This window comes from Panthera pardus, unplaced genomic scaffold, assembly GCF_024362965.1.
Source record: "Panthera pardus isolate Hobbes unplaced genomic scaffold, ASM2436296v1 HiC_scaffold_6, whole genome shotgun sequence".
Taxonomy (NCBI): domain Eukaryota; kingdom Metazoa; phylum Chordata; class Mammalia; order Carnivora; family Felidae; genus Panthera; species Panthera pardus.
Genome location: NW_026526991.1, coordinates 18,178,011 through 18,202,594, shown reverse-complemented (window position 1 = coordinate 18,202,594; position 24,584 = coordinate 18,178,011). Strand labels below are relative to the sequence as shown.

General features: G+C 50.0%; 2 protein-coding genes across 4 annotated transcripts in view; one reads left to right on the top strand and one right to left on the bottom strand.

Moving 5' to 3' along the window:
• The window catches only part of STAB2 (stabilin 2), a 164,681-nt gene extending 140,575 nt beyond the window's left edge, over positions 1 to 24,106 (top strand). For all 3 annotated transcript variants that reach the window (XM_053895983.1, XM_053895982.1, XM_019446618.2), the window contains 13 exons: positions 1,376 to 1,480; positions 2,709 to 2,816; positions 4,714 to 4,907; positions 6,311 to 6,452; positions 11,182 to 11,315; positions 12,176 to 12,341; positions 12,486 to 12,592; positions 14,649 to 14,768; positions 15,620 to 15,760; positions 17,010 to 17,117; positions 18,257 to 18,385; positions 19,468 to 19,584; positions 23,616 to 24,106. In XM_053895983.1, the coding sequence (XP_053751958.1) occupies positions 1,376 to 1,480; positions 2,709 to 2,816; positions 4,714 to 4,907; positions 6,311 to 6,452; positions 11,182 to 11,315; positions 12,176 to 12,341; positions 12,486 to 12,592; positions 14,649 to 14,768; positions 15,620 to 15,760; positions 17,010 to 17,117; positions 18,257 to 18,385; positions 19,468 to 19,584; positions 23,616 to 23,666 (1,622 nt within the window). In that variant the 3' untranslated portion in view covers positions 23,667 to 24,106. The remainder of the gene's footprint in view (positions 1 to 1,375; positions 1,481 to 2,708; positions 2,817 to 4,713; positions 4,908 to 6,310; positions 6,453 to 11,181; positions 11,316 to 12,175; positions 12,342 to 12,485; positions 12,593 to 14,648; positions 14,769 to 15,619; positions 15,761 to 17,009; positions 17,118 to 18,256; positions 18,386 to 19,467; positions 19,585 to 23,615) is intronic.
• NT5DC3 (5'-nucleotidase domain containing 3) overlaps positions 2,501 to 24,584 on the bottom strand; it is an 88,228-nt gene continuing 66,144 nt past the window's right edge. The window contains exon 14 of the mRNA XM_053895984.1: positions 2,501 to 2,751. Coding sequence (XP_053751959.1) covers positions 2,703 to 2,751 — 49 coding nt within the window. The 3' untranslated portion in view covers positions 2,501 to 2,702. The remainder of the gene's footprint in view (positions 2,752 to 24,584) is intronic.

Here is a 24,584-nt window from a genome sequence, read left to right as displayed (position 1 = left end):
TCACAACTACCCTTTGTGGTAGTACTGTTACGATCCCTACTTACCAGATGAGGAAACTGAGGCACAAAGAGGCCAAGTGACTTTTTCAGAAGCCTGGAATTGTCCTAAGTTGTAGGGATGCAGTGGTGTTGGAAGGGGGCCAAATTCCGGCTCTCAAGGAACGTACACTCAAAGGGAGGAAACAGATTAAAACTGCAGAAACAAAGATAGTTATAAAGATAGAAAAAGAAGCAGGTGATGGGGATGGAGAAGGAAAGGAGGCACTGTTTTAAAAGACATCTCACACCAGGAATATTTGAGGAGAAACCTCAAAGAGGTGAGGGGCCGGTGTAGGGACATCCAACAACAGCCCAGTCCAAAGGAATTTTCCGTCATGCTGGAAATGTTCTGTAGCTCTATTATCAGGAATGGAAGCCAGTAGCTATGTGTGGCCACCGAGCGCTCAAAATGTGTGACTAAGGAAGTGATTTTTTTTTAATTTTAATTAATTTAAATTTAAATAGCCGCTTGTGGCAAGGGCTGCTGTATGGTATGGTGCAGACTAGAGGAATGGATTTCCTAGAAGAGAAATGAACAAACACAAAGGTCCTGAGGCAGAAGTGGGCCTGGCATGAAAGGAACAGCAAAGAAGCCAGGGTGGCTGAGCAGAGTGGGCAAAGAAGAGAAAGAGAGGAAGGAAATGAAATCTGAAGGTCACCAGCGGCCAGGTAACATAAGAGCTTCTCGGCCAGAGACAGCCCTTAGAATAGACAACATCTCTTCTAAGTGAAGGACTGTGAGTGGTGGGGGGAGCGGTGAGGGGAAGGGGTTCATGAGCACATTGGAAGTGTTGCTTCCGCTGCCCTGAGAATATGCCGTAGGAGAGCAAGAGCAGAAGCAGGGCCGACACCAGGGAACTGAATGCAACAGTCTAGGTGGCCCGGTGGTGCCCTGGGCTGGGATGATCGTCCTCCATCAAGGTGGCAAGAAGGGGAAGAACTGATCCATACCTTGAGGATCTCACTGTCAATGGATTTCTCTGTGAGGAGGCCCCCGATGAGGTTCTCTCCCCCTTGTCTTCAGTTACAAACCCCATGACACCCTCTACTTCTGTGCTTATAACACTCACCGTGTTTGTAATTACATGTTCAAAGCCAGTTACTCCTGGACTGTAAGCCCCTGAGAACAGGAACCTTATGTCTTCTGTTTCTCACTGTAACCTCATTGCCGAGTCATGTCTGTCCCATGATAGCCACCAAATATATTATTTGTGCAGCGTTTGAAGGAATGGTGCCCCCCACACGGACAGCACAGCCAACGGGTGGTCAGAGAGCTGGCCGATTGGATTTCAATGCCTGATCACTGATTACTGACCACGTTCCAATTTGCTTTACAGCCTGTGGCTGCTCAGACCACGGACAGTGTGACGATGGCACCGCGGGCTCCGGGCAGTGCCTGTGCGAAACGGGGTGGACGGGGCGCTTCTGCGACACTCAGACAGGTCTGTCATGGGAGTGGTCAGCTGGCGGCAGCACCGTGCTGCAGCGGCCCCTCTGAGAGCATCCAACTGACGTTGGGGGTCTGAGTGACACCTAAAGAAAACAGAGCAGGTGTTTCCCTTTCCACAAGGAAAAGATGATTTGGATATGTGGCCCTGGGCCTCGGGAGGTTTGGGGACTTGCAGGAAAATTGGGTGAATGGATTTAACTCAAACCCACGAAACCAGCATGCAGTCCTTTGCAACCATGGAAGGGCCCACCTCGAGCAAATGATACAGGACTGGGCAGGAGTGGTCCCTCAGGATCGTGGCCCCTTGGGATCATGGCCTCTTGGGATCATGGTCCTTAGGACTGTGGTCCCTCAGGATCATGGTCCTTAGGATCATGGCCCCTTGGGATCATGGCCTCTCGGGATCATGGTCCTTAGGACTGTAGTCCCTCAGGATCATGGTGCTTAGGATCGTGGCCCCTTGGGATCATGGCCTCTCAGGATCATGGTCCTTAGGATTGTGGCCCCTTGTAATCATGCTCCCTTGGGATCGTGAGCGGCCAGAGTTCTGCGGCCTCCAGTCCATTCTGAGCCCTGTGTTCTGGTGGAAGGTCCTCCCGTCCACCCAGAGCCCTGTGTTCTGGTTGAAGGCCCGAGATGTGAAGGGTGAATCCTCCACTGTGAATCGCAGGGGGCAGAAGGGCACGACTAAGTTCTTCCTATGGGTTTAAGCAACCTGAGGTTCCAGAATCCCCTAGCTCAGCTTCCTCCACCTTGCCCCCTCCCCTGACCACCCCATGGCTTCCTGCTACCTGTTGACACTGCAGTCCTATTCATGCACCAAAGCTCTGGAATTCTCCCAAGCTTAGTGGTGCCCTCAGAAAGCCATGGAATTTCTCCTCTGATTTAACCATCTCCTTCTGGATCCCTGTGCCCTTAGGGCCAAAGAGCTACTCTGCCAAATTCATCCTTGTTGAGGTATAAAGCTGTAGCTGGTTGCCCATAAAGGTGACATATTACATTTTAATCTGAGTAACATTTCAGGGTTAATGTCTTAATATTAAGGAGCAAATCTGGAGTCTCAGAATCCGCAGGCTGCGAGGAACCTTTGCAAATCACCCTGTGCTCCCACTGTGAGGGGGCACTTTTGAAACTCAGTGACAGGCTGGAGAGCGAGTCTTAGAGGGTCCCACGTCTTCCCACCACAGGCACGTGATGAACAGGGACCTCTTTATTTACAGTTTTGCCCCCAGTGTGCATGCCTCCTTGTTCAGCTGATGCCACCTGCAAGGAGAACAACACGTGTGAGTGTAACCTGAGCTACGAAGGGGACGGAATAACATGCACAGGTGAGTCCTGTCCGCGCGTGCGAAACAGCAGGGCAGTGCGGGAGCGGAGCGGGACATGGTCTGAGTGCCCGGACTTCCTCCTGACCCTTCCACTCCTGCCTGGGCCATTTTGCCCATACCTACCCTCTCTGCGACTCAGTTTCCTTAGTGGGTTTACTCATGCTTGACCTGCCGACCTCCCAGGTCACTGTTTTGAAATCGCTGCACAGACTCAAAGTGAGGCACTTTACTTTATAGTGTTTTTGTAACTCCACAAATCTGGACTTTTAAAAAAATTCAGAAATTACATCACAATACTAAAAAAAACAAAAAAACATTTACTGGGGCACCTGCGTGTGTGGCTCAGGTGGTTAAGCTTCTGACTTTGGCTCAGGTCATGATCTCATGATTTGTGGATGTGTGCCCCGTGTCGGGTTCCGTGCTGACAGCTCAGAGCCTGGAGCCTGCTTTGGATTCTGTGTCTCCTTCTCTCTCTGCCCCTACCCCACCCGTCAAAATTCAAAAAAAAATTTTTTTTAGTAGTTACACTCATCACTTGGAGAGAACCACTCTGAATTTGGCAATGTCTGTATTTAGTAGTTAAGATACAGCTCCACCCACACGGAGACCCAAAGGAACAGTGGTATACACGAGGCAGATGTTTAGATGTTTATTTTTATCTCATATAATAGTTTGAATGGAGGCATCCAGAGCTAACGTAGGTCTGAAAGGACATCTGGGAGCCCGACTCCTTCTATCTTATTGCTCTGCCATCGTTCACTTGCCTGGCCTGAGAGGGTCAGTACCATCAGCACATCCCAGGCAGCAGGATGGAGAAGGAGAGGAAGGAGGCAAACTTCTTTCCCTTTAAGGATGCACCTAGAAGTTGCTAAAAATTTTGTCTATTCCCATAGCATTGGCTGGAACCTCATCATCCGGCAGACCTAGCTGCAAAGGAGCCTGGGAAATGTAGTCTTCAGTTGGGCAGCCATGAGCCCAGCTAAAACTCCATTGCTGTAGAAAAAGGAGACTATTGACATTGGGAGAAACCTACTAGTGTCAGCCCCATGTACTTTCTAACTTCTTTCATGAGTAAATATTCAAATAGAGATACTTGCTTTACAGAAATGAGCTCTTGCTATACCTGCTATTTTGTAGTCTGCTACAAGGCAGCCAGGAAGTGGGTCACTCAACAATGGCACCAAAGACCCAGGTTCAGTCTTTCTACTCTGCTATCCTCGGAGAAGGCCTTTTGTCCTCATGTTTATTCTTTCAAAGTCTCAAGTGGCTGCCACGACTCCAGGCATAAAGCCAGGCAAGAGAAATCAGATGGCTTTCCAGCTACCCCTTAAATCTAGTATTGGGTTGAAATTTGGGAGATGGTGAAAACAAAGGTCCTAACGGGTAGCACAACACAGTGGGGAATGCATGGACTTTGGGGCCAGACCAACCTGGGTTTAAATCCCAGCCCTACCACGTTACCACTGTTTTGCCTTTGTCAGATCAGTTAAATTCTCTGTGTTTCAGTTTGTTCATCTGTAGAATAGGGGTAATGATGTCCATACTCAAGAGTGCACTAACTCTGCACACGCATACACACACACACACACACACACACACACACACACAACTGTCCTAACATTAAAACTACTACCCAAATGGAGCCTAGAGGTATATGACAAAGGGGCCAGAGGTAGGCGGATATCATCAGGCCTGGTCTTTGAGGGTATCAGCCACGGGATACCAGTGTTTGCAAAGGCTAGCACAGAGGCCACTGGGCATGGGGAAAGAAGGCCCCAATATGTCGGGGACCATTTATGTCCCAACGCCACTGATCCCAGGGCTGCCCATGCCCCCATCTGAAGCCCACCTTGCACAGACAGTGCTTAAATGAGCTGTCTCCCCTCTGCTCCTGCAGTTGTGGATTTCTGCAAACAGAACAACGGGGGCTGTGCCAAGGTCGCCAAGTGTTCCCAGAAGGGCACGAGGGTCTCCTGCAGCTGTCAGAAGGGCTACAAGGGGGACGGCCGCAGCTGCATAGAGATAGACCCCTGCGCCGACGGCCTCAACGGAGGGTGTCATGAGCATGCCACCTGCAAGATGACCGGCCCGGTGAGTCTCTCGTCCCTCCCCACCCCCCGCCCCCAGGATGGGAGCCCTTCTGCACCTTGTTCAGCCTGGCTTCACCTCACTTAATGTTCGGCCTCTTCCTCAACTTCCTTCCCGCCTCAGTGCGTGTGTTGCTAGGTCTGCAGGCTAAATGCAAAGTGGCATTCTAAGCAGAAAGAGGACATTAGGGGGAAACTGGTGAAATCCACATAAAGCCTATTGTTTAGTTAATAGTAATGTGCCACTGTTAACTTCTTAGTTTTGACCAATGTGCTATGGTTATCTAAGAAGGCAAGGTAGGGGAACCTGGTGAAGAGTATATGGCAACTCTTTCTGCTATCTTTGCAACTTTTCTATAAATTTAAAACTATCCAAAATTAAAAGCTTATTAAAACAAAAAATGTTGGTGAGAAGTGGCAGGAAAAGTGCAGGTTCACGCCCTCACCCAAGGCTTTTTAGAGTGGAATCGGGGGCGCCTGGGTGGCTCAGCCGGTTGGGCGTCTGACTCTTGATTTCAGCTCAGGTCATGATCCCACAGTTTGTGAGTTCAAGGCCCACATTGGATTCTGCACTGTGTCAGCGCAGAGCCTGCTTAGAATTCTCTCTCTCTCTCTTTGTCCTTCCCCCTGCATGCATGCTTGCTCGCTCTCTCTCTCTCTCTCTCTCTCTCTCTCTCTCACACACACACACACACACACACACACACACACAAAATAAATAAATTTAAATGTATATGGAGGGTGGAATCCGTGCCCTGGTGCCCTGTTTATCCATTGGCAAGAGAAGATGGTGGACAATAAAGTCCGTTATTGAACTTGGAGTCCCTCCCTGAGCCTTAGCTCCCAGACTTAACACTCTGTGGCCCGGGGCTGGCTACTTACTTTCTCCGAGTGTCAGTTTCCTCATTTGCTAAGTGAGCCTAATAATAATACAGCCCTCACAGAATTGTCATGGGGATTAAATGAGATCATTCACTGATTCAGCAAGTGGTCACCAGGCACTTACTGTCTGCCGTCACAGGTGCCGGGACGTAGCAAGAAAGAGCTTATGCAGGGGTGGAGGGAGGGGGTCATGCCCAGTGCAGAGACAAATGCACGAGATACTTTCAGAAAGCACCAAGAGTGGGGCAGCACATAAACTGGGCCAGTGTGCTGGAGAGGGCTGGGACAGCTGCTTTATTTAATGCGCCAGGGACGCTCTCTCGGAGGAGGTGACATTTCAGCTATGACATTTCCTCATGAGCCTGTGCGGACCTGAGACGTGGCCGTTACCTTGTTCCCGCTGGACAGGAGAGGCATTTTCCTGGTGCTGCTGAGCATCTCCTGTGCCGGATGGGGCCCGCAGAGCGTGGAGGGGTCCCGGGGTCCTAGAAGAGGGGCGTCTCATCTTTTCCGCTGTCCCCACAGGGCAAGCACAGGTGTGAGTGCAAGAGTCATTATGTGGGAGACGGGCTGGACTGCGAGCCGGAGCGGCTGCCGGTGGACCGCTGTTTGCAGGACAACGGGCTGTGCCATGCCGCTGCCAGCTGCACCGACCTCCACTTCCAAGGTCAGTGCGGCCGGGGCTGCTGGCCCAAAGCGCCCTGGTCTCTGTCAGGCTAGGGGAAGGTTTTCAATGTTTATTTGTTGGAGAGCGAGCGCTCTGGCAGGGGAGGGGCAGCCAGAAGGAGAGACAGAATCCCACGTGGGCTCCGTGCCCTCAGTGCAGAGCCCGACGCGGGGCTCAAACTCACAAACCATGAGATCAAGAGTCATACGCTTAACCGACTGAGCCACCCAGGCGCCCCTCAAAGCACCCTAGTCTCTGTCAGGCTTGGGGGAGGGACTTGTGCAAAAGCAAAGGGGAACACAATGAAAAACCACGGCCAAACAGCCCAGGCATTGCCCAGGACCCAGTGCCCAAGGAGGTAGCCGGCTTCCGTAGCGGAGGAGTGGAATAAACTCAGATCTGGACCCTGAGCCTTAGAACCTGGATGGAGCACAAAGGTCATCTGTCCTGACTTTTCCTGATGCGCCCTTTCCCCAAGTTGCTTAGCAACCATTGATCGAAATTGAATCTAAGGAGCATAGTTTAGGGTTTAACAACAGAGAGGAAGCCCCTGCCACACGAAGATACAATTTCTTAGCAGTTGTTTTGATAATACACATCGATTGGCATTTACGGCATTCCTTCCAAGGATGATTTGAATGGCTTGTAATAAGCTCACAGGTGTAATGAAAGAATCACCACACGCAGTCAAGTAAAAAAGCCAAGCAGGAAGTGTAGAGGTTCAGACAACAGGGCATCTTGAAACCTAGCAGAGGAAATCCACGAAGGACCCAGCCACACACGTAGTTCTGAGCCAGCGCAGGGAGGGTTTCAGTGGTTCAGAAAGCAACTCAGGACGTTATGTGCTCTGGCCAATCAGGATTTATGGGAGGTCTCTGACTGGGTTGGGTTTGTTTCACAGACACGGTCATTTTAGTGAAGCAGTTTTTCCATAGCTCAATAATAATTACTGATTTAACACCCGTTATGTACTATCTTAGTGCATTCGGGCTGCTACATCAAAGTTCCATGGACTGGATGGCTTATAAACAACAGAGATGTATTTCTTACAGTTCTGGAGGCTGGAAGTCCAAGAATAGGGTGCCGGCATGGTCAGGTTCTAGGGAGGGCTCTCTTCTGGGTTGCAGACTGCTATCTTCTTGTGTCCTTATGCAGCATAAAGGCTAAGGAAGCTCTCTGGGGTCCCTTTAATAAGGGCACTAATCCAGGATGCCTGGCTGGCTCAGTCAGGAGGGCATGTGACTCTTGATCTGAGGGTCATGAGTTTAAGCCCCATGTTGGGCATAGAGATTACTTTAAACACACACACACACACACACACACACACACACACACACACACACTAATCCCACACAAAAGAGCTTTACCCTCACGACTTAATTGCCTCCCAATGGCCCCACCTCCTAACATCAACATATTAGGAGTTAGGATTTCAACCTATGAATTTGCGGCAGGGGGCGGGACACAAGCATGTGGTCCATAAACATGTATCAAATCCTAAGACACCTCAAATCCCTTTTGAGGATGAGATAGAAGAAGTGTAAGCAACTGAAATACATAGGATATATGATATTGTCTCCTTGCAAGGAGATTGCCCATGTAGCTGAGGACATTTTTTAAATTAATAAGACAAGGAAAGGCAAGTAATAAAACAGAAGACAGCAGTTTATCTCATATGGATAGTGCAGTGAGAGAGCAAGAATAGAGGAAAATTGAGAGCAGGGACTCGAACAGATGTTTGTACTCCCATGTTCCCCGAAAAATGGACATAACCTTAGTGACCATCAGCAAATGAACGGATAAACACACTGTAGCCTATTCATACAGTGGGATATTATCCAGAAGGAAATTTCGGCATGTGCTGTGATATGAATGAAAGTTGAAAACATTATGCCATGTGAAATAAACGAGACACAACAGGATAAATATTGTGGACATATATAAGGTATTTATAACGGGCAAATTCATAGAGACAAAGTAGAATAGAGGTTACGAGGGGCTGCAGGGAGGAGGGTGGAGAGTCATTATTTAATGCAGACCAAGTTTCTGGTTGGAACGATGGAGACATTCTAGAAATGGATAGTGGCGATGATTGCATGACATTGTAGATCTACTTAATACCACTGAATTACACACTTAAAATGGTCAAAAAAGCACATTGTTATGTTATGTATATTCACCACAATATTTCAAAGAACAGTCAGGGATGGGAGAGATCTCTAGGTAAGATGAGAGAGGGAGTCTTCAGAGAAGCTTAATAGAGGCCTGGGACTGTGGCAGAGACTTGAAAGTTGTCAAGGCAATGACCTCAAGGTAACAGGGTCTCGCCTGGGAAGAGGGGTGAGCTCAGGCACGCAGTGGGCATAGAGAGTGCGGACAAGTCAGTCACGTAAGGCTTCGATCTCGAGAGAGCAAACCCAATGGTGGTTGGGTTAAAGCAGATGGGAGGGAACATGGCACAAAGTTTGGAAGCTCCGTTGGGGACATTCTGTGTTCAAGGTAAAACTGCCAAGCAGAGAGATTCTACAGGCAATTGCTGTTTAGGATGGGGGCCAAAACGAGCAGCTGGAACCGGGACGTTGATCTGTGGGTCATTTGCCTCAAGAAGTAGGAAGTCTAGAAGGTGCTTGGCTTGTTTCTGGAGGACACGATCCATTCGGCCAGCCCTGCCTGTTCCATGGCTCAATCACAGGTGGAAACTTATTCAGTTCATCCATCTTCTCCAGGGGGCTCTTCTCTTCTGCTGGCTCATGAATGCCAAGAAAGTGTTGGCAGTGTTACTAAGTGACCAGGTATCATATTGGACCCACCTTCTGTTGTAGCTGAGCGGTTACCCTTAGCAAGACAGGATGGCACTGGGCTAAGGCCCCAGCTTTCCCTGTGGCACAATTACAGAGCCATCCCACACTCAGAAGGATGTGCCCGTTCTCCCGGGTCAGAGGAGGGCAGACCGGTGCAGCCTTTGCGGCAACCAATGTGACAGTGTGTGCTGAGAGCCTTAAAATAATTCATGCTCTACGGCGCCTGGGTGGCTCTGTCGGTTAAGCGTCCTGCCCTTGATTTCATCTCAGGTCGTGCTCTCACGGTTCATGAGTTTGAGCCCCACGCTGGGCTCTGAGCTGACAGCACGGAGCCTGTTTGGGATTCTCTCTCTCTCTGCCCCTCCCCCTGCCTCAAAATAAATAAATATAAACTTAACAAAAAGCTAAAAAAATTGTTTTAAATTCATGCCAAGACTCGGTAGCTCCATTTCAGGGAACCCATCCTCCAGAAACAAACTAAAGAGGGAATAAAGATAAACGTACCATCTCAGCATTATTTCACATCATAAAAGATTATAAATAACATATATCTAACACTAAAGGATGATCAAATATACTGTTACACGTCCACTCAAATGCACTGTTAAGAATTGTGTTGTCTTAGTTAGAAGACAAGGTTATCCATCCTTACCCAAGCTGTTATGCTGTTAAGTGCTTGCATTTCAGACCCAAGGCTGACAGGATCATGTAGCCTGTGGATCATGCTACTAGGCTAGAGTCAAAGAAGATCTTGAACTCAGCTCTTTTTGGGGGGAAGAAAGTGCCCTTTTTGGGCATTTGATAATGAACTTGACAGTGTAAAAACATGACTTGGTTCTTGAACTACTTGTGGTCTCTGCATTCCTTGTCTGGCTAAAATATCAGCCAGTAAACATGATAAATCTTTCAGTGTCTTAGGGGAGAAATGGCTAGAAAACCTTTTTAAGGGCATAGTGGCAATCAAAAACATAGAGTCCTTGGCAAAAACTTTCATGTCTGTAAAGTTCACAAAAATTACTAAATTTTAAGTATTGAGGGGGAAATCATGTTGCCCAAGAAAATTTATAATATGGGGAAATCATCATGATTTAATGTTGAGTTTAAAAAAAAAAAAGATTTCTGGGGGCACCTGGGTGGCTCAGTTGGTTAAGCTTCCAACTTTGCCTTAGGTCATGATCTCACAGTCTGTGAGTTCAAGCCCTGCTTTGGGCTCTCTACTGTCAGTACAAAGCCCACTTTGGATCCTCTGCCCCCCCCCCACCCCTCCTCTCCTCATTCTTTCTCTCAAAATAAATAAATAAAAACTTAAAAAAATAAAAATAAAAAAGACTTCTAAAAACTCTATATGCAGTATGCAACCACATTTGTAATGTATATGACATGTAAACACAGAGGTAAAAAGACTAGAAGAGTATGAAATTATATCGAAATAAAAAGTCACCAAAAGAAAGTAAAAATTCTTTAGGGGAAGTACACCAAAATTTAGCCATGGAGTAAATTATTTTTAGGGGGTAAAATTATAGGTGATTTTTGTTTATTTCTTTTCTTACTTTTCTGTATTGCCCAAATTTCTACAATAACGTGCTATTTTTATAATTAGGCTATCGTTGATAGCGCTGCTATAAACATCGGGGTGCATGTGCCCCTTTGAGTCAGCATTTTCTATCCTTTGGATAAATACTTAGTAGTGCAATTGCTGGGTCATAGGGTAGTTCATATTTTAATTTTTGGAGGAACTTCCATACTGTTTTCCAGAGTGGCTGCACCAGTTTGCAGAAAAGAGATAGATACTTTAAATGCTGTGTTTCGACATCCCTGGAAGGGGAGTGGCTCTGGGATATGGCTGGCCTTCGGCTTTGAGAGCTCTTTGCTGGAAGTCCTGTCCACCAGGCGGCTGACCTGGACAATTCCTCTCTTTTCCTCTCTAGACGCCACCGTTGGAGTGTTCCATCTACGCTCCCCACTGGGCCAGTATAAGTTGACCTTTGACAAAGCCAAAGAGGCCTGTGCCAACGAAGCCGCGACCATGGCAACCTACAACCAGCTCTCCTACGCTCAGAAGGTGGTCCCCAGTTCGTGGGTACCATGCAGGCAGGGGCTACAGGGGACAGGGTGCAGCCTCTTCTTAGCGTGAGGGAGACTTGGGCTGTTGCCTTCTTGGAGGGGAATGCAGGGTCCTCCTAGAGCAATACTATCAACGTGTCATGTCCACTGGGCACGTACTACGTGGCTCGAGCTGTGCAGGTGCTTTGTTGGCAATACCATCCATCTATACAGCATCCCTGGAAGTAGGTGTCACTCCTCCCATTTTACAGACAGGGCAACCGAGACCCTGAAAGGTTAAGTAATGTGCCCGGTGTCAGCCAGCCAAGAGGTGGCAGACCCGGTACTCAGATGCAGCCCTTACTCCAGACGTCTGTTCTCTGCCATGACATTCATCCACCAAGGCAGAAGCACAGACTGGGAGTGCATGTGTCACAGCTAAAAACCAGAAAGAGATCAATAACCACAGGCCGACGAGCTCCCCGAACCCACAAAACAGCGGAGCTTCTCCGAAATGTCTGGAGGGGCTGTGAAGGTCATAAGAGGGGGTTGCCCCAGCTCTCGGATACAACCAGGTAGGAGATGACTGATAGGAAATCTTAATTCAAGAACGGACAGAAGAGAAATGAGTGTGAAGGACATGGGTCCCTCTAAGAAAAAAAGAGTACCGCTTTCATCCATTCAATGAATTGATCAAGAACAATTTAATGAGAACCTACTGTGTTCCAGGCACAGGGGTACAATAGACAAAATGAGCCATCACCCTGGCTCCATGGAGTTTACAGTCCGATGGGAGAATCAGACATGAGGCAGAGGACCTCACACCAAACACTCAACTGTAGCTGACCCACTGATCACCGCCGCGTGTGTCCCCCACAGGCCAAGTACCACCTGTGTTCTGCAGGCTGGCTGGAGAGCGGGCGGGTTGCTTACCCCACAGCCTATTCCTCCCAGAACTGTGGCTCCGGTGTCGTTGGAATTATAGACTATGGACCAAGAAACAACAAGAGTGAAATGTGGGACGTCTTCTGCTATCGGATGAAAGGTAACCACCCCAGCTACGCTTCCGATTCTGGCCACGTAGCCGCTGAGCAACCCTCAGCCTCGCCAGCCAATCCCCAAGGGTGAGCTGGAGCCGCCGCGGCCCCTGCCTCACCGGAGGGGGACCCTGTGTACCCCTGCCCTCCAGATGTGAATTGCACCTGTAAGGTTGGCTACGTGGGAGATGGCTTCTCGTGCAGTGGGAATCTGTTGCAGGTCCTGATGTCCTTCCCCTCGCTGACAAACTTCCTGAGGGTACGTACCGCGTCTGCTTGGGTTGCCTCAGGGGAGGAAGGCAGTTAGTACAGAGGCAAGTCCTTGAAAGAAGCCAAAGGCTCTCGGTCATGGTTAAGAGCACGGGCAGTGGACCACATTGCCAGAACTTGAAGCTTGGGTTTGCCACTTACTTGCACCACCTTCAACAAGTTACTTTCCTCTCTGGGCCTCAGTTTCCTCAGGATGGAGGAAATGGAGAGGATGACAGCACCAGCCTCATCAATGAGCTAGTATTTGTAACGCACTTAGACTGTGGCCAGCCCGTGGAAACTGCCACACTGGGGCTAGCTGGCATGGTCTCTTTTTGCATCCAGAGCAGCTTAAGAGTCTGATCTGCAGGAATGAGACACTCTCTTGTCTTCGCGGACAGGGCAGGGCACAGTTAGTGGGGCCTACCTGGTGATCAGACAGTGAGCCAAATTTACCAACGTGGAGTCAACTTTCAACTCGCACTTAGCGTTGCACTTACAGTCACTTCAGTGTTCTACAAGTTAGGCCTAATGAAGAGAAAGCTCCAGTTGGAGAAGGATTTGGTGCTGACTGATCAAAGAACAAAGCTAAGAAAAAGAACAAGAATAGCTAACAGTTCTTGAGCGTTTACTTTGCACTGTGCATGTATGAACCCTTTCAGAGCACTTATAACTCAGTCCACAGAACGTGAGCTCCCTAAGGGAAAGGAGTTTCTCTGCCTTGTGGCTGGCATATAGAAGGTGCTCGCTAAACACTTGTTAGTACGAATAAATTCTCACGCGACCTCGTGAGGTCACTTCTGCTATTATCCCCATTTTGTAGATGAAGAAACTGAGGCTTCCCAAGGTCAAGGGCACAGCCAAGGAGAGGGGACTGGGCATAAGTATAGGGCTTACAGGATCAGGACAGAAGTTAAACCAAGAGCTCCAAAATGGTGAGTCATTATCCATAGACCAAACAGTATCTATCTAACGGTTCTGACATTCAGGATTACCATAAACGCACCAAAGACAAACACTCAAACTCATGTTGCTGTGGTGCATGGGCTTGGCTTGTGCCAACATTTCAGAGAAAACAGTGTCAGAACAAAACCCACTGGCTGTGTGTCCGTAACTTCTCTGGGCTTCAGTAGCCCTGTCAACACAATGGCAAAGTTGAACTACGTAGTTCTTATAATGTTTCAGCAAGTATTTGCGACTGCTTACCACGTGCTTGCGATATATCAGTGAACCAAACAGACACACAAAGTAAACAGTAAACAGAATAAGTAAATAGTATTGAGTACTAGAAGGTGATTATATATACTGTGGGTGCCCATTTTGCAGAGTGATAAGGGAAGGCCTCGGTGGAAAGATGACATTTGAGGAAAGAGTGATTGGAAGAAAGGGAGTTAGCCACGCAGATCTGAGGCAAGAACATTCCAGGCAGAAGGAACAACCGGGCAAAGGATGAAAGGCAAGAGTGTGCTGCACAAGTCTGAAGAAAAGCAAGGAAGCCAGTGTGGCTGGAGCAGAGGGAAAGGGAGGCCAGCGGGGCCCTGCAACAGGGTCCAGATGGGTTGGGCCTCCTGGGCCATTGTAAGGCCTTTGGCTTTTCCTCTGAGTGAAATGCAGACCATTGCAAGGTTTCAATAAGATTCGACCTCATGTGTCAAAGGACTGCACAGGCGGCCATGTTAAGAATGTCTGTGGGGGCGCCTGGCTGCCACAGCAGGTTGAACTTCCATCTCTTGATTTCAGCTCAGGTCATGATCTCACGGTTTGTGGGTTTGAGCCCCACATCGGGCTCTGCACTGACAGTATGGAGCCTGCTTGGGATTCTGTCTCTCTCCCTCTCTCTCTGCTTCAACCCCACTCAAAATAAATGAATAAACTTATTTATTTGTGATGTGGCTGTGACTTAGGCCCATAGGATTCACTGAGGAAAGAAAAAGTGCCCCTAAGGCTCTCCGGAGAAGCAGTCAGAAGAAACGCAGCCTGAGCGGGGGCCAACGTCAGGAAGGGTCCGGATGGGTGGTGCCCCATAACCCTGCACACCAGGACCGATCGCTCTTTCCTCTCCCCAGGAAGTGCTGGCCTATTCCAACAGCTCGGCCAGAGGCCGGGCATTTCTGAAACACCTGACTGACCTATCGATCCGCAGCACCCTCTTTGTGCCACAGAACGGCGGGCTGGGGGAAAACGAGGTGAGGCGGTGCCTGGTGTCTGTGCCTTAGACAAGTACTTCTAGACAGTATCAGTATCTATCACCACAAGTCACCCCAAAACTCAGTGGCCGCACATTTACACAGCTCACACGTCCGCGGGTCAACTGGAGGGTCTGGTCTCGGCCAGGCACGTTAGCGTGTCTGTGATGGCCTGTCGGCTGGCCGAGGCCGACCTGCCTGGGCCTCTGCCCCACGGGCCACCTGTCCTCCAGCAGACCAGCCCGGGCATGTCCTGGTGGTGCTGGCAGGAAGCGGTAATCAGGAGTGAGCCCAGTCCTGCCAGCACTTTCCAAGCCCCCCGTCGGTCACATTGGCTGACGTGCCCTTAGCCCGGACGGATCATGTGGCTGAGCCCAAAGTCAGAGCGGGGAGCACTCAGAGTTCCAAGGCGAAGGGCAAGAATGCAGGAGGGGGAACAACCAGAGTCGCTGATGTCACCAGTCTGCCACACTAACGTCCGACACGTCACCAAGGGATTGGCAGTTCCACACAGGTGGCCGGCGGCAGGCTCTGACAGCACCCCCCCCCCCGCCCCCCAGCCCCGGACCACCCAAGGGCTGAGAGGAGTGTAGCTCGGCCCCTTGTTACCCACTCAAGACCCAGTCTTCACGAACATGACATTCGGTGCCACAGCCTAGCCATGTGTGAGCCTCTGGCCAAGAGCCCAGAGGAGCAGAAGCCTGAGAAAAACCTGACATTCCTTACCTCCACACGGAAGCAGAAAACCAAGGCCATGAGAAGTGATTTCTTTTTCCTGGGTCATCCTTATTATTAAAGACAAAATTGCTTGACTTCTACAGACCATTCTCGTGTTTCTCCTTTCCTCTCAGACGCTGTCTGGGCGGGACATCGAGCACCACCTTGCCAATGTCAGCGTCTTTTTTTACGAAGATCTTGTCAACGGTACCGTCCTGCAAACTAAGCTGGGAAGCCAGCTGCTCATCTCCTCTAGCCAGGACCAGCAACAACTGGTATGAGACATCTTCTGGATTTCCTGGCAGAACTGGAGATAATACATGCAAAGCTCTTAGCATACAGTAGGTGCTTAATAGCTGGCGACTAGTACGCGGACCGGACGTAAACTCTAAACCTGCAGTCTAGGGAAGGTATTAGCTGCACCTGGTAGCACACCACGCCCTTAGGCAGCCCCTGCCCCTTGACAGGCAAATCACTGCTGACCGCCAGCCCCAGAAGCTGGTAATGAGTGAGGAACTTGACGTGAAGCCGTTCTTAAAGCTCTCTGACTCTCCGCCTCTGTCTCCTGATGGTGGCGCTGATGATAGTGGTGATGACAACGATGGGGATATTGACGACGATCGTGAGGGTGATGATGGCGGTGACGATGATGGCGGTTACGATGGCATTTGGACGATGGTGGTGATGGCGTCAGTTTTGACGACTAACGTGGTGGTGATACGGTGATGATGGTGATGGTGACTGGTGGTGGCGGTAGTGGTGACCGTGACCGCCGTGGCACCGGAATCACAGGCACTTGTGAGGAGTCCGTGGATTAACGCTTGCAGCGTGTGACAGTCGTTCATGACGTGGGGCAAGTGCCCAAAGAGTGTTGCTTTGTCATCTTTACCTGACAAATGGCTTGAAGATTAGTGGTTTAGACCAGGGTTACTCAAATTTTAAGATGCATTTAATCACCTAGAGACTTGGGAAGATGCAGATCTGAATTCAGTAGGTGGGCCGTGGGGACCTCAGTTTCCGCATTTCTAATGAACTCTCAGTGATACGCACCACCACAAGACAGTAGATCACGCTCTGACTAGCAGGGGACTAGATCACTTGAAAATCCATTTTCTAACAGCCCGGGGTGGTGCGTAGAGCAGTGGACCCGAAGTTCAGAGGCTCAGGGTTTGCCATTTGCTACCCGGATGGTCTTAGACAAACCATTTTCCTTCTGAGCTCTTATCTCTTAGACAAGCAGGCGGGACAGACTGGCCCCTAGGGTTCCCTGCAGCCATTAGATCTGCCTTTCGGCCCAAGGGCAACTAATGTGTTCTGGGCTGTCCAGATGGTGAGCAGAAGTCCTGCGCTGCCTGTCGGTAGCAACAGGTCTGACACGCAGACTGCAGGACCTCAGAGAAACTGAGCGACTTCCTTCCATGGAGGGGCTGCCCGTGTGGGGAAAAGAGGCAGATGGCCACAGATCTCCGCCAGCCCTCCTCTCATTTCCTCTCCTTTCCCTCTCTCCTCCTCTCATTTCCCCAGGAGACCAGGTTTGTCGACGGAAGAGCCATTCTTCAGTGGGACATCTTTGCCTCCAATGGGATCATTCATGTCATTTCCAGGCCTTTAAAGGCACCCCCCGCCCCACTGGTGAGTATCCAGGGTTCCTGGCAAGGGGTCCGGCGTCCATTCCCTAAGAGGCAAACTGTCCCTAGAAGCCCTGTTTCCTTTCCTCTGGAGACCGGAGGAGCCTCCCACATCCACGGCGGCTGGCCTCAGGGATCCAAGGCCCTGGTTCATCTCACTCCTGCTCCCGCACGTCAGCAACATAACCCCTGCCACCGTTAATATTTGTTGAATGAATGGGCCAACAGAGAAGCCACTGGAAGGGGACTAAGAAATCCTGAGCTCTGGTTTGGCCCCTCCACTTCTTCAGCTATGCAACCCTCGACAAATCCCAGAACATCCTGAACCCCATTTTTCTCATCTGCAAAATGGGAGTCATAATGCCTACCTCCAGGTTCTTGGGAGAACTACGAGTCAAAAATACAAAATAATTAGGATAGTCCCTGGCACACAGCACGGGCTCTATAAGGGTTGGTTGGCTGGTTGATGGTGTCAGCATTCTGCTTTCTGAAAGTGTGAGGGAGGGGCGCCTGGGTGGCTCAGTCGATTGAGCGTCTGACTTCAGCTCAGGTCATGATCTCGCAGTTGACGAGTTCGAGCCCCACGTCAGGCTCTGTGCTGACAGCCTGGAGCCTGCTTCCAATTCTGTGTCTATCTCTCTCTCTCCCCTCCCTTGCTTATGCTCTGTCTCTCTCTGTCTCAAAAATAAACATTAAAAAAAATTAAAACAATAAAAAATAAAAGTGTGAGGGAGAGGTGAGCCCAGCTGGCTACTGAGAAGCGCCATAGCACACTGGGGAATTGCACAAGCTCCAAAGCTAGGCTGGGTTCAAAGCCCACCTCTACTCCTCTTTGGCTGTATGATATTGGGCAAGCACTTACCCTCTCTGTGCCTCACCACCGCACCCCTCCCAACCATGTAAACACAGAAACAGTAATAACTCCCTATCTCTTGGAACTATTCTAGGTTTAACTGGAAAGGCCTTAGAACAGACCTTGGCAGTGGCAAGGGCTAAATACAGGTTACCTGTCTTATCTTTATTTTTATCCCAACTGGCCCCCAAGATGCCTCAGGCCAGCAAGAATGGGGTGGGCTCCAGAAGGCACCCCTCTCCTCGGAAGGCACTGTGTTAAGCATCACCGCCTCCCCTTTCTGTGTGCAGGCCTCAGTCCACGCTGGCTTGGGAACAGGGATATTCTTTGCCTCCATCCTGATCGTCGGAGCCGCCGCTTTGGCTGCCTATTCTTACTTTCGACTAAACCGGAGAACAATTGGCTTCCAGCATTTTGAGGTGAGAGAGAGAAACACGGGAGCATGGTGGTGGGGCGCTCTCTGCACTCCAGCCCCTGGCTCTGGGCTCCTTCAGCTGACCGGTGGCTTCACTGAGCTCACCCGGTAGCTGGGGGCTCGGCGCGCACCCCCCACGTCCTGGGGGGTCTCCGGCTGGGACAGGAGCCACGGTGTAGCCGTAAGCCCTTCTTCCCGGCCGAAGGGGGCTTCGGTGAGGAGGGCGATGGGCTGCCAGCAGCACTGGCTCTCGGAGCCTCCGTGCAGGGGTCTGGCTTGGAGGCACATTCACCAGACGCCCGGAAGGTCGCTCACCTTGGAGGAGTCGGGAGACAAGCACCCACTGTGATCGGTGGGGGCTTCAAGGCCGGCTGACTCTGGGGGTGGAGGACAGGGTCGGGACCTGCACGGTCAGGCCCCACGGTGCAGCCAGCCTCAGATGTCACCCCGTTTGAACTGCTGGGCCCAATGTGGGTCAGCAGGTCTTGGCTGAGCAGGGGATAGGTAACTCTGGGGACTGGGCTTGGCAGCGACCCCACGGCTGAGCACCTTCCCTCATGTGCCTTCTGCCCCCGCCCGGCCCACCCTGTGCCCCGGCTGCCCCCACACCTGCCTGGTGAAGACGGTGCAGAGCCCCGGTGGCAGGCCGGTTCCTCATAACAGGTCACCTGCCTATTAATAAGCTCCAGGACTTTTACCAACAGTGTGCATGCTGTATGAGCCCTTTTATGTCAAGTTCAAGGACAGGGAAAACCACTCCAGGGTGATGAAAGTCGGAATAGCAGTTACCCTGGCTGGAATTGGGTACTGGCGGGCACAGGCGTGAGGACACTTCCTGGGGAAGGGGGAGGGGATGGGAAACACCCTACACACTGATTTGGGTGGTGGTGACACCTGGACGGACAGATTGAGTCACTGCGCTGAACATTTCCGAGCGGTGCATGTTGGTCCCAGTCAAGGACTGTTACAAAGACAAAGCTCCCGGAGGGGGAGGTGGGGCATGGCTGGCTTTTCCTGCTGGCTTGAATGAGCCGCTCCTGCCCTGGGGACATCTTGGCTCTAGCCTCTGCTTGTCTTTCTGAGCAGTCCGAAGAGGATATCAACGTTGCAGCTCTTGGGAAGCAGCAGCCTGAGAATATACCAAATCCCTTGTATGAGAGCACTCCCTCTGCTCCCCCAGAACGTTCCTGCGACCCCTTCATGGTGAGTTTGCTTCTTTACCTAGAACCAGAGTCAGTTGTGGGTAAATAATGTCTTTCAGCAAATCCAAGTGGAAAGCTTTGCGCCAAGAAAAGCACATTTCTAGAACATTCTTGGGGCAACAAGCCTAAAAAAGCCAGTATTGCAAGTTGACTGAAGCCATGCTGGCTGTTCAGTGTCCCCGAGTTCTCTCAGGGGGACTGAAGTCTCCAACAATTAGAGGTAATCAGGGAGAACCAGAGGTTGCCCACCCCCAACCTCGTGACCAGGTGAGAAGTGACACGTTACATGCACAAATCCTGAGCTTCATTCTGCCACACACATTTGTGAGGGAGCCTGTGCAAAATAAGACTCAGGCCCGAAAAAGGGTTTTTTTCTTTCTCATGTTATGCTTTAAACTTATATTTAAATTGTTGGGGTGCCTGGCTGCCTCAGTTGGTAGAGCATGCGACTCTTTTTTTTTTTTTTAATGTTTTATTTATTTTTGAGAGAGGGAACACAAGTGGGGGAGGGACAGAGAGAGAAGGGGACAGAAGGTCTGAAGTGGGCTATGTGCTGACATCAGCAAGCCCAATGCAGGAATCAAACTCATGAACCCTGAGATCAAGACCTGAGCTGAAGTTGGACACTCAACCAACCGAGCTACCCAGCTGCCCCAAGCATGTGACTCTTGATCTCAGGGTCATGAGTTCAAGCCCCATGCTAGGCATGGAACCTACTTTAAAAAATGTTTTTAGGGGCGCCTGGGTGGCTCAGTTGGCTGAGCGTCTGACTTCAGCTCAGGTCATGATCTCACAGTTTGTGAGTTCGAACCCCGTGCCAGGCTCTGTGCTGACAGCTCAGAGCCTGGAGCCTGCTTCAGATTCTGTGTCTCCCCCTTTCTCTGCCCCTCCCATCTTCATGCTCTGTCTCTCAATAAATAAAAAAAGTTGGGGCGCCTGGGTGGCTCAGTTGGTTGAGCGTCTGGCCTTGGCTCAGATCATGATCTCACAGTCTGTGAGTTCAAGCCCCGCGTCGGGCTCTGTGCTGACAGCTCAGGGCCCGGAGCCTGCTTCGGATTCTGTCTCCCTCTCTCTCTGTCCCTCCCCCACTCATGCCATGTCTCTCTCTGCGTCTCAAAAATAAATAAACATTAAAAAAAATGTTTTTAAATAAACCTATTTACATTGTCAGCAAAAGGTTTCTGCCCATTGTCAGGGCTGCTTCTTGCCTTCAGAGCTTTGTTCCTTTGGATGCCAGCGGGCCGGGTCCCACGGGACCAGCCCAGAGTCTCCTTGGTCCTGGAAATCAAATGCGAGCCAGCAGGAAGTGAGAGCAGAGTTTATTGAACATACAGAGAGAGCAGATGCAGACGGAGTGCCCGGGAGGCCATGACAGGAAAGGAGCGTCAGTCTAGTCTTTGTTCTGGGTCTGGCGTACACGTCCTCTCAGGCTTCCGGGAAACAGCCAGAACAGAGACGAGGGTCCAGGTGTTAGTCCTTGGAGCCAGAGGGCCTTGGCGTAGAGGTGTCTAGATCAGGTGGTCTGGAATAAGCATATGATGGCTTACTCCAGTCATTCTCACCTTAGATGTTATCTGTTCTAGAGAAATCATGAACTCCTGCGCCTGACAGGGAGGTCATAAGGGATGTGCCTTCCGAGGCACGTGTGGAGCGGGGTGGGGGTGCAGGTCCTAGCAAGAAGAGACGCGGGAAAGGAGCAAAAGCAGATTTTTATGGAGTCCTTCAGTTGCCCTATCTCACTTTGATGAGCTCTTTTACATCTAGAGGGGCGTGTTCTGCTCTGGTATTCCAAGAAATAACCATTTGTTTCTTTCTAATTAGTGGTCTCTGAGCTTAGCTGGGGCCCCACTGACTTCAACCCAGAGGGAGCCCATGGCAAGGTACCTGATTCACACTGAATGTGGAAGGTACATCCTACCTGTCATCTATTACCGGGTCTGGAGGGAGAAGCTAGTGATAACATTTAACGCTTCTTTTTATATAAAGATAAGAATTGGCAGCTAGTATGTACCTCAGCAGACGGAGCTGACGGCATCACTCAGGCCGAAGGAAATAACTTGAATCTGGGCTGTTGGTCTAGAACCCTCATGAAAAAGGAAGCACAGCCAGAGAGCTGCTGCGATTGTTTTGCGCGTGAACATATGCCGCCCTTCCTCTCAAGACGTCATGGTTGTTGAATTCTTGTAAGGTGGTGCTGAAACATTACAGAAATACTGTATCGCCCCATTTTTAAGCTCGTATAGTGCAATCGACGTTTCTGTTTTTCTGCAGTGAACCAAACGTAAAGATCTTGTGTTCTTATTGCGATAGATTGAAAAATAACCAGATCTTATCCTATTTTGTGTTTCTAATCAAACCCGTGTAAAAGTTTCCCCATCCAAATTGAAAGGGTAAGTTCAGCTATGCCTAGCTCAACTAGTAGTTTATTTCTGTAAAAGCGTTGTTATGTGGAAATCGGCCTCATTGAAACAGCTGCCGGGGAGGTGGGGGGAATGTTATCCATCTTATTCAAAGCTCTTCAGGTCTTCTCAGCTGCTTCTCCCCTTCTGAGGGTCCTGCCAGCCCCGGGCATGAAGGATTCTCCCGAGGCAGGAGAGAGGGTATCCCAAATGCAGGAGTCAGATGAACCTTTCTCATCAGACCGGGTGGCAAAAAAAAGTTCCAGGAATAGAAGTCCTAAGCTGAGGGTGCCGTTCCCACAAGTGACCTTCTACACTCTCCTACCTTTTCTATTGAAGGTGGGGTGCCTATACAATATCTGTAGCCAATCCAGTCATCTGGAACACGTCTCATGCTAATTAACGAAACTTCGGTGCCAATCAGAGCCGCAGACGGCACAAGGCTTGGGTGCTGCCTCTGGAATAGGGCTTCTGAGTGGACTCTATCAAATGCTCAAGAATTTTTCATCTGAAAGGTTTTAACTTTTTTTTAGGTTTCTTTCTTTGAGAGAAGAGAAAGTGCAAGTTGGAGAGAGACAGAGACAGAGACAGAGAGACAGAGACAGAGAGACAGAGACAGAGACAGAGAGAGAGAGAGAGAGAGAATCCCAAGCAGACTCCACACCATGAGCGCAGAGCCCAATGCAGGGCTTGAAGTCACGAACTGTGAGATCATAACTTGAGCCGAAGTCAGACGTTTAACCAACTGAGCCACACAGGCGCCCCTGAAAGCAGTGTTTTGTAATCCTATTAATAGCCACCTTTTGTAGGGTGCCGATACCTTCCTTAAGGTAGTACCTAAGTTAATCTTCATACCTCCCTGTGAGGTAAATATTATTATGGCCCTTTACAGATGAGGGGGAAACAGCAGAATTGAAATGGCCTGTCTAGGGCACACAAGCTTCAAGCAGCAGCGACTGCCCCCAGAACAACCATCCCGCCTCCCGACACAAGATAGACGGCCACGTGAACAGACCCTCCTACCACAGACGTGTGGGCAGAGCACTTGGAGAGGGACTGTTTAGGCTGTAGGGAAGGCAGAGGTTTTCCTCCACCTCTTAGGGTCCCTGGCTGGGTGGGAAAAGTAATCTGGACAGATTCACAGGAGAAAAGCATATACACTTTATTAAAAGTTCACATGTATGCGGGGGCCTTCCGGACAGCCGAGGGCAGGAAACTTTTCTATCTTTTACACAAAGAAACAAGAATGGACGAGACAGGGGTTTGGGCTTGGGGTAGTAAATGGTGAAGCAAACTAGAAAATAAAGGGTTAGTTTAACCAGGTTGTTTGTGCAGATTTCCTGGCCCCAAATTCCTCGTCTCTGGTGATAAGTGTCTTCTTTTGTCCTGGAATAGGAGGAAGAGGGAGGGACAAGGAGGGGAAGGTCGGAGTGACCATCCTGCTGCTCCTGTTTTTTTCAAAAATTCCTTCAGCTTAAGATATTAAAAATGCCAAGGTGCCATATCTTGGGGTAGTATGTCCTGAACCCCTTCAAGGCTTCAGACCGGTGGCCGGAGGGAAGGCTCAACCTGGAAAGACTTGACAAGCGGAAGGTCCCGCGCCCGGCGTGTTTCAGGCCCCTCTCTTTTCCAGGACGCTGAAGACCAGCAGCCGGATGGCAGTGACCCCCTGGGGGCGCTGTGAGGGCCCAGACCTGCAGTGGCCCGCCATCCCCGCGGCCAGCTGCCCGTCAGCCAGAGCCGCCTCGAGGCTGTCAGCTGCGAATCCTCAGGACGTCGCCTTTCGGAAAGGAAGGTCCCTGGACGTTTTAAAGTATGAAGCACTCAAGCAATACCTCATCTCTTTGTTAATCTGAAGGATCGCTTTGTTTCTGTGGGTGAGGGGCCACGTTAAGTCCGCCCACCAACCCAGGGGACTTGCCGCTCCTCTGTCCTTCCTTTGTACCTCTCTATGGCACTTCACTGCCTCCTCCCCGACACTAACTATGACCTTTGTCTCCTTTCCCCGTTAGAGTGTAAGCTCCCAAAGGCAGGGACCCGCCTCTACCATCTTTGTTGTCGGCACCTAGCCCAGTGTCTGGTACGTGCCATGTGCTCAATAAATGTTTATGGAACAGAAACGAAGTCAACGGAACAAAACCAGTGTTTTGGGAAACAAAAAGAGTTTGCCACGGGAAGGGTCAAACTTTGAAGGTAAAATCCACCTTTTAGGCCTAACCGGGGCCTTTCGATTTAGCCAAGACCTGCCTTATAAGTTCTTCTTTCTTAATTCTGTCTTGTTTGCTGAAGAAGATGTGATAACCACAACGAGATACCGCTTCACACCCACCAGGAGGGCTATAATCAAAAAGACAGCTAATAGCAAGTGTTGGCACGGACGCGGAGAAATCAGAAGGTCCGTACGTTGCTGGTGGAGATGGAAAATGGCGGAGCCACTTGGAAAAAGTTTGGCAGCTCCTTAAAAACTTAAACATAGTGATCCAGAAATCCCAGAAATTCCTAAGTATATACCCAAGTATGTATGTATATATATATATATATCTCCATATAATAACTTATATAGTCATGTTCATAGTAGCATTATTCATAATAGCCAAAAAGG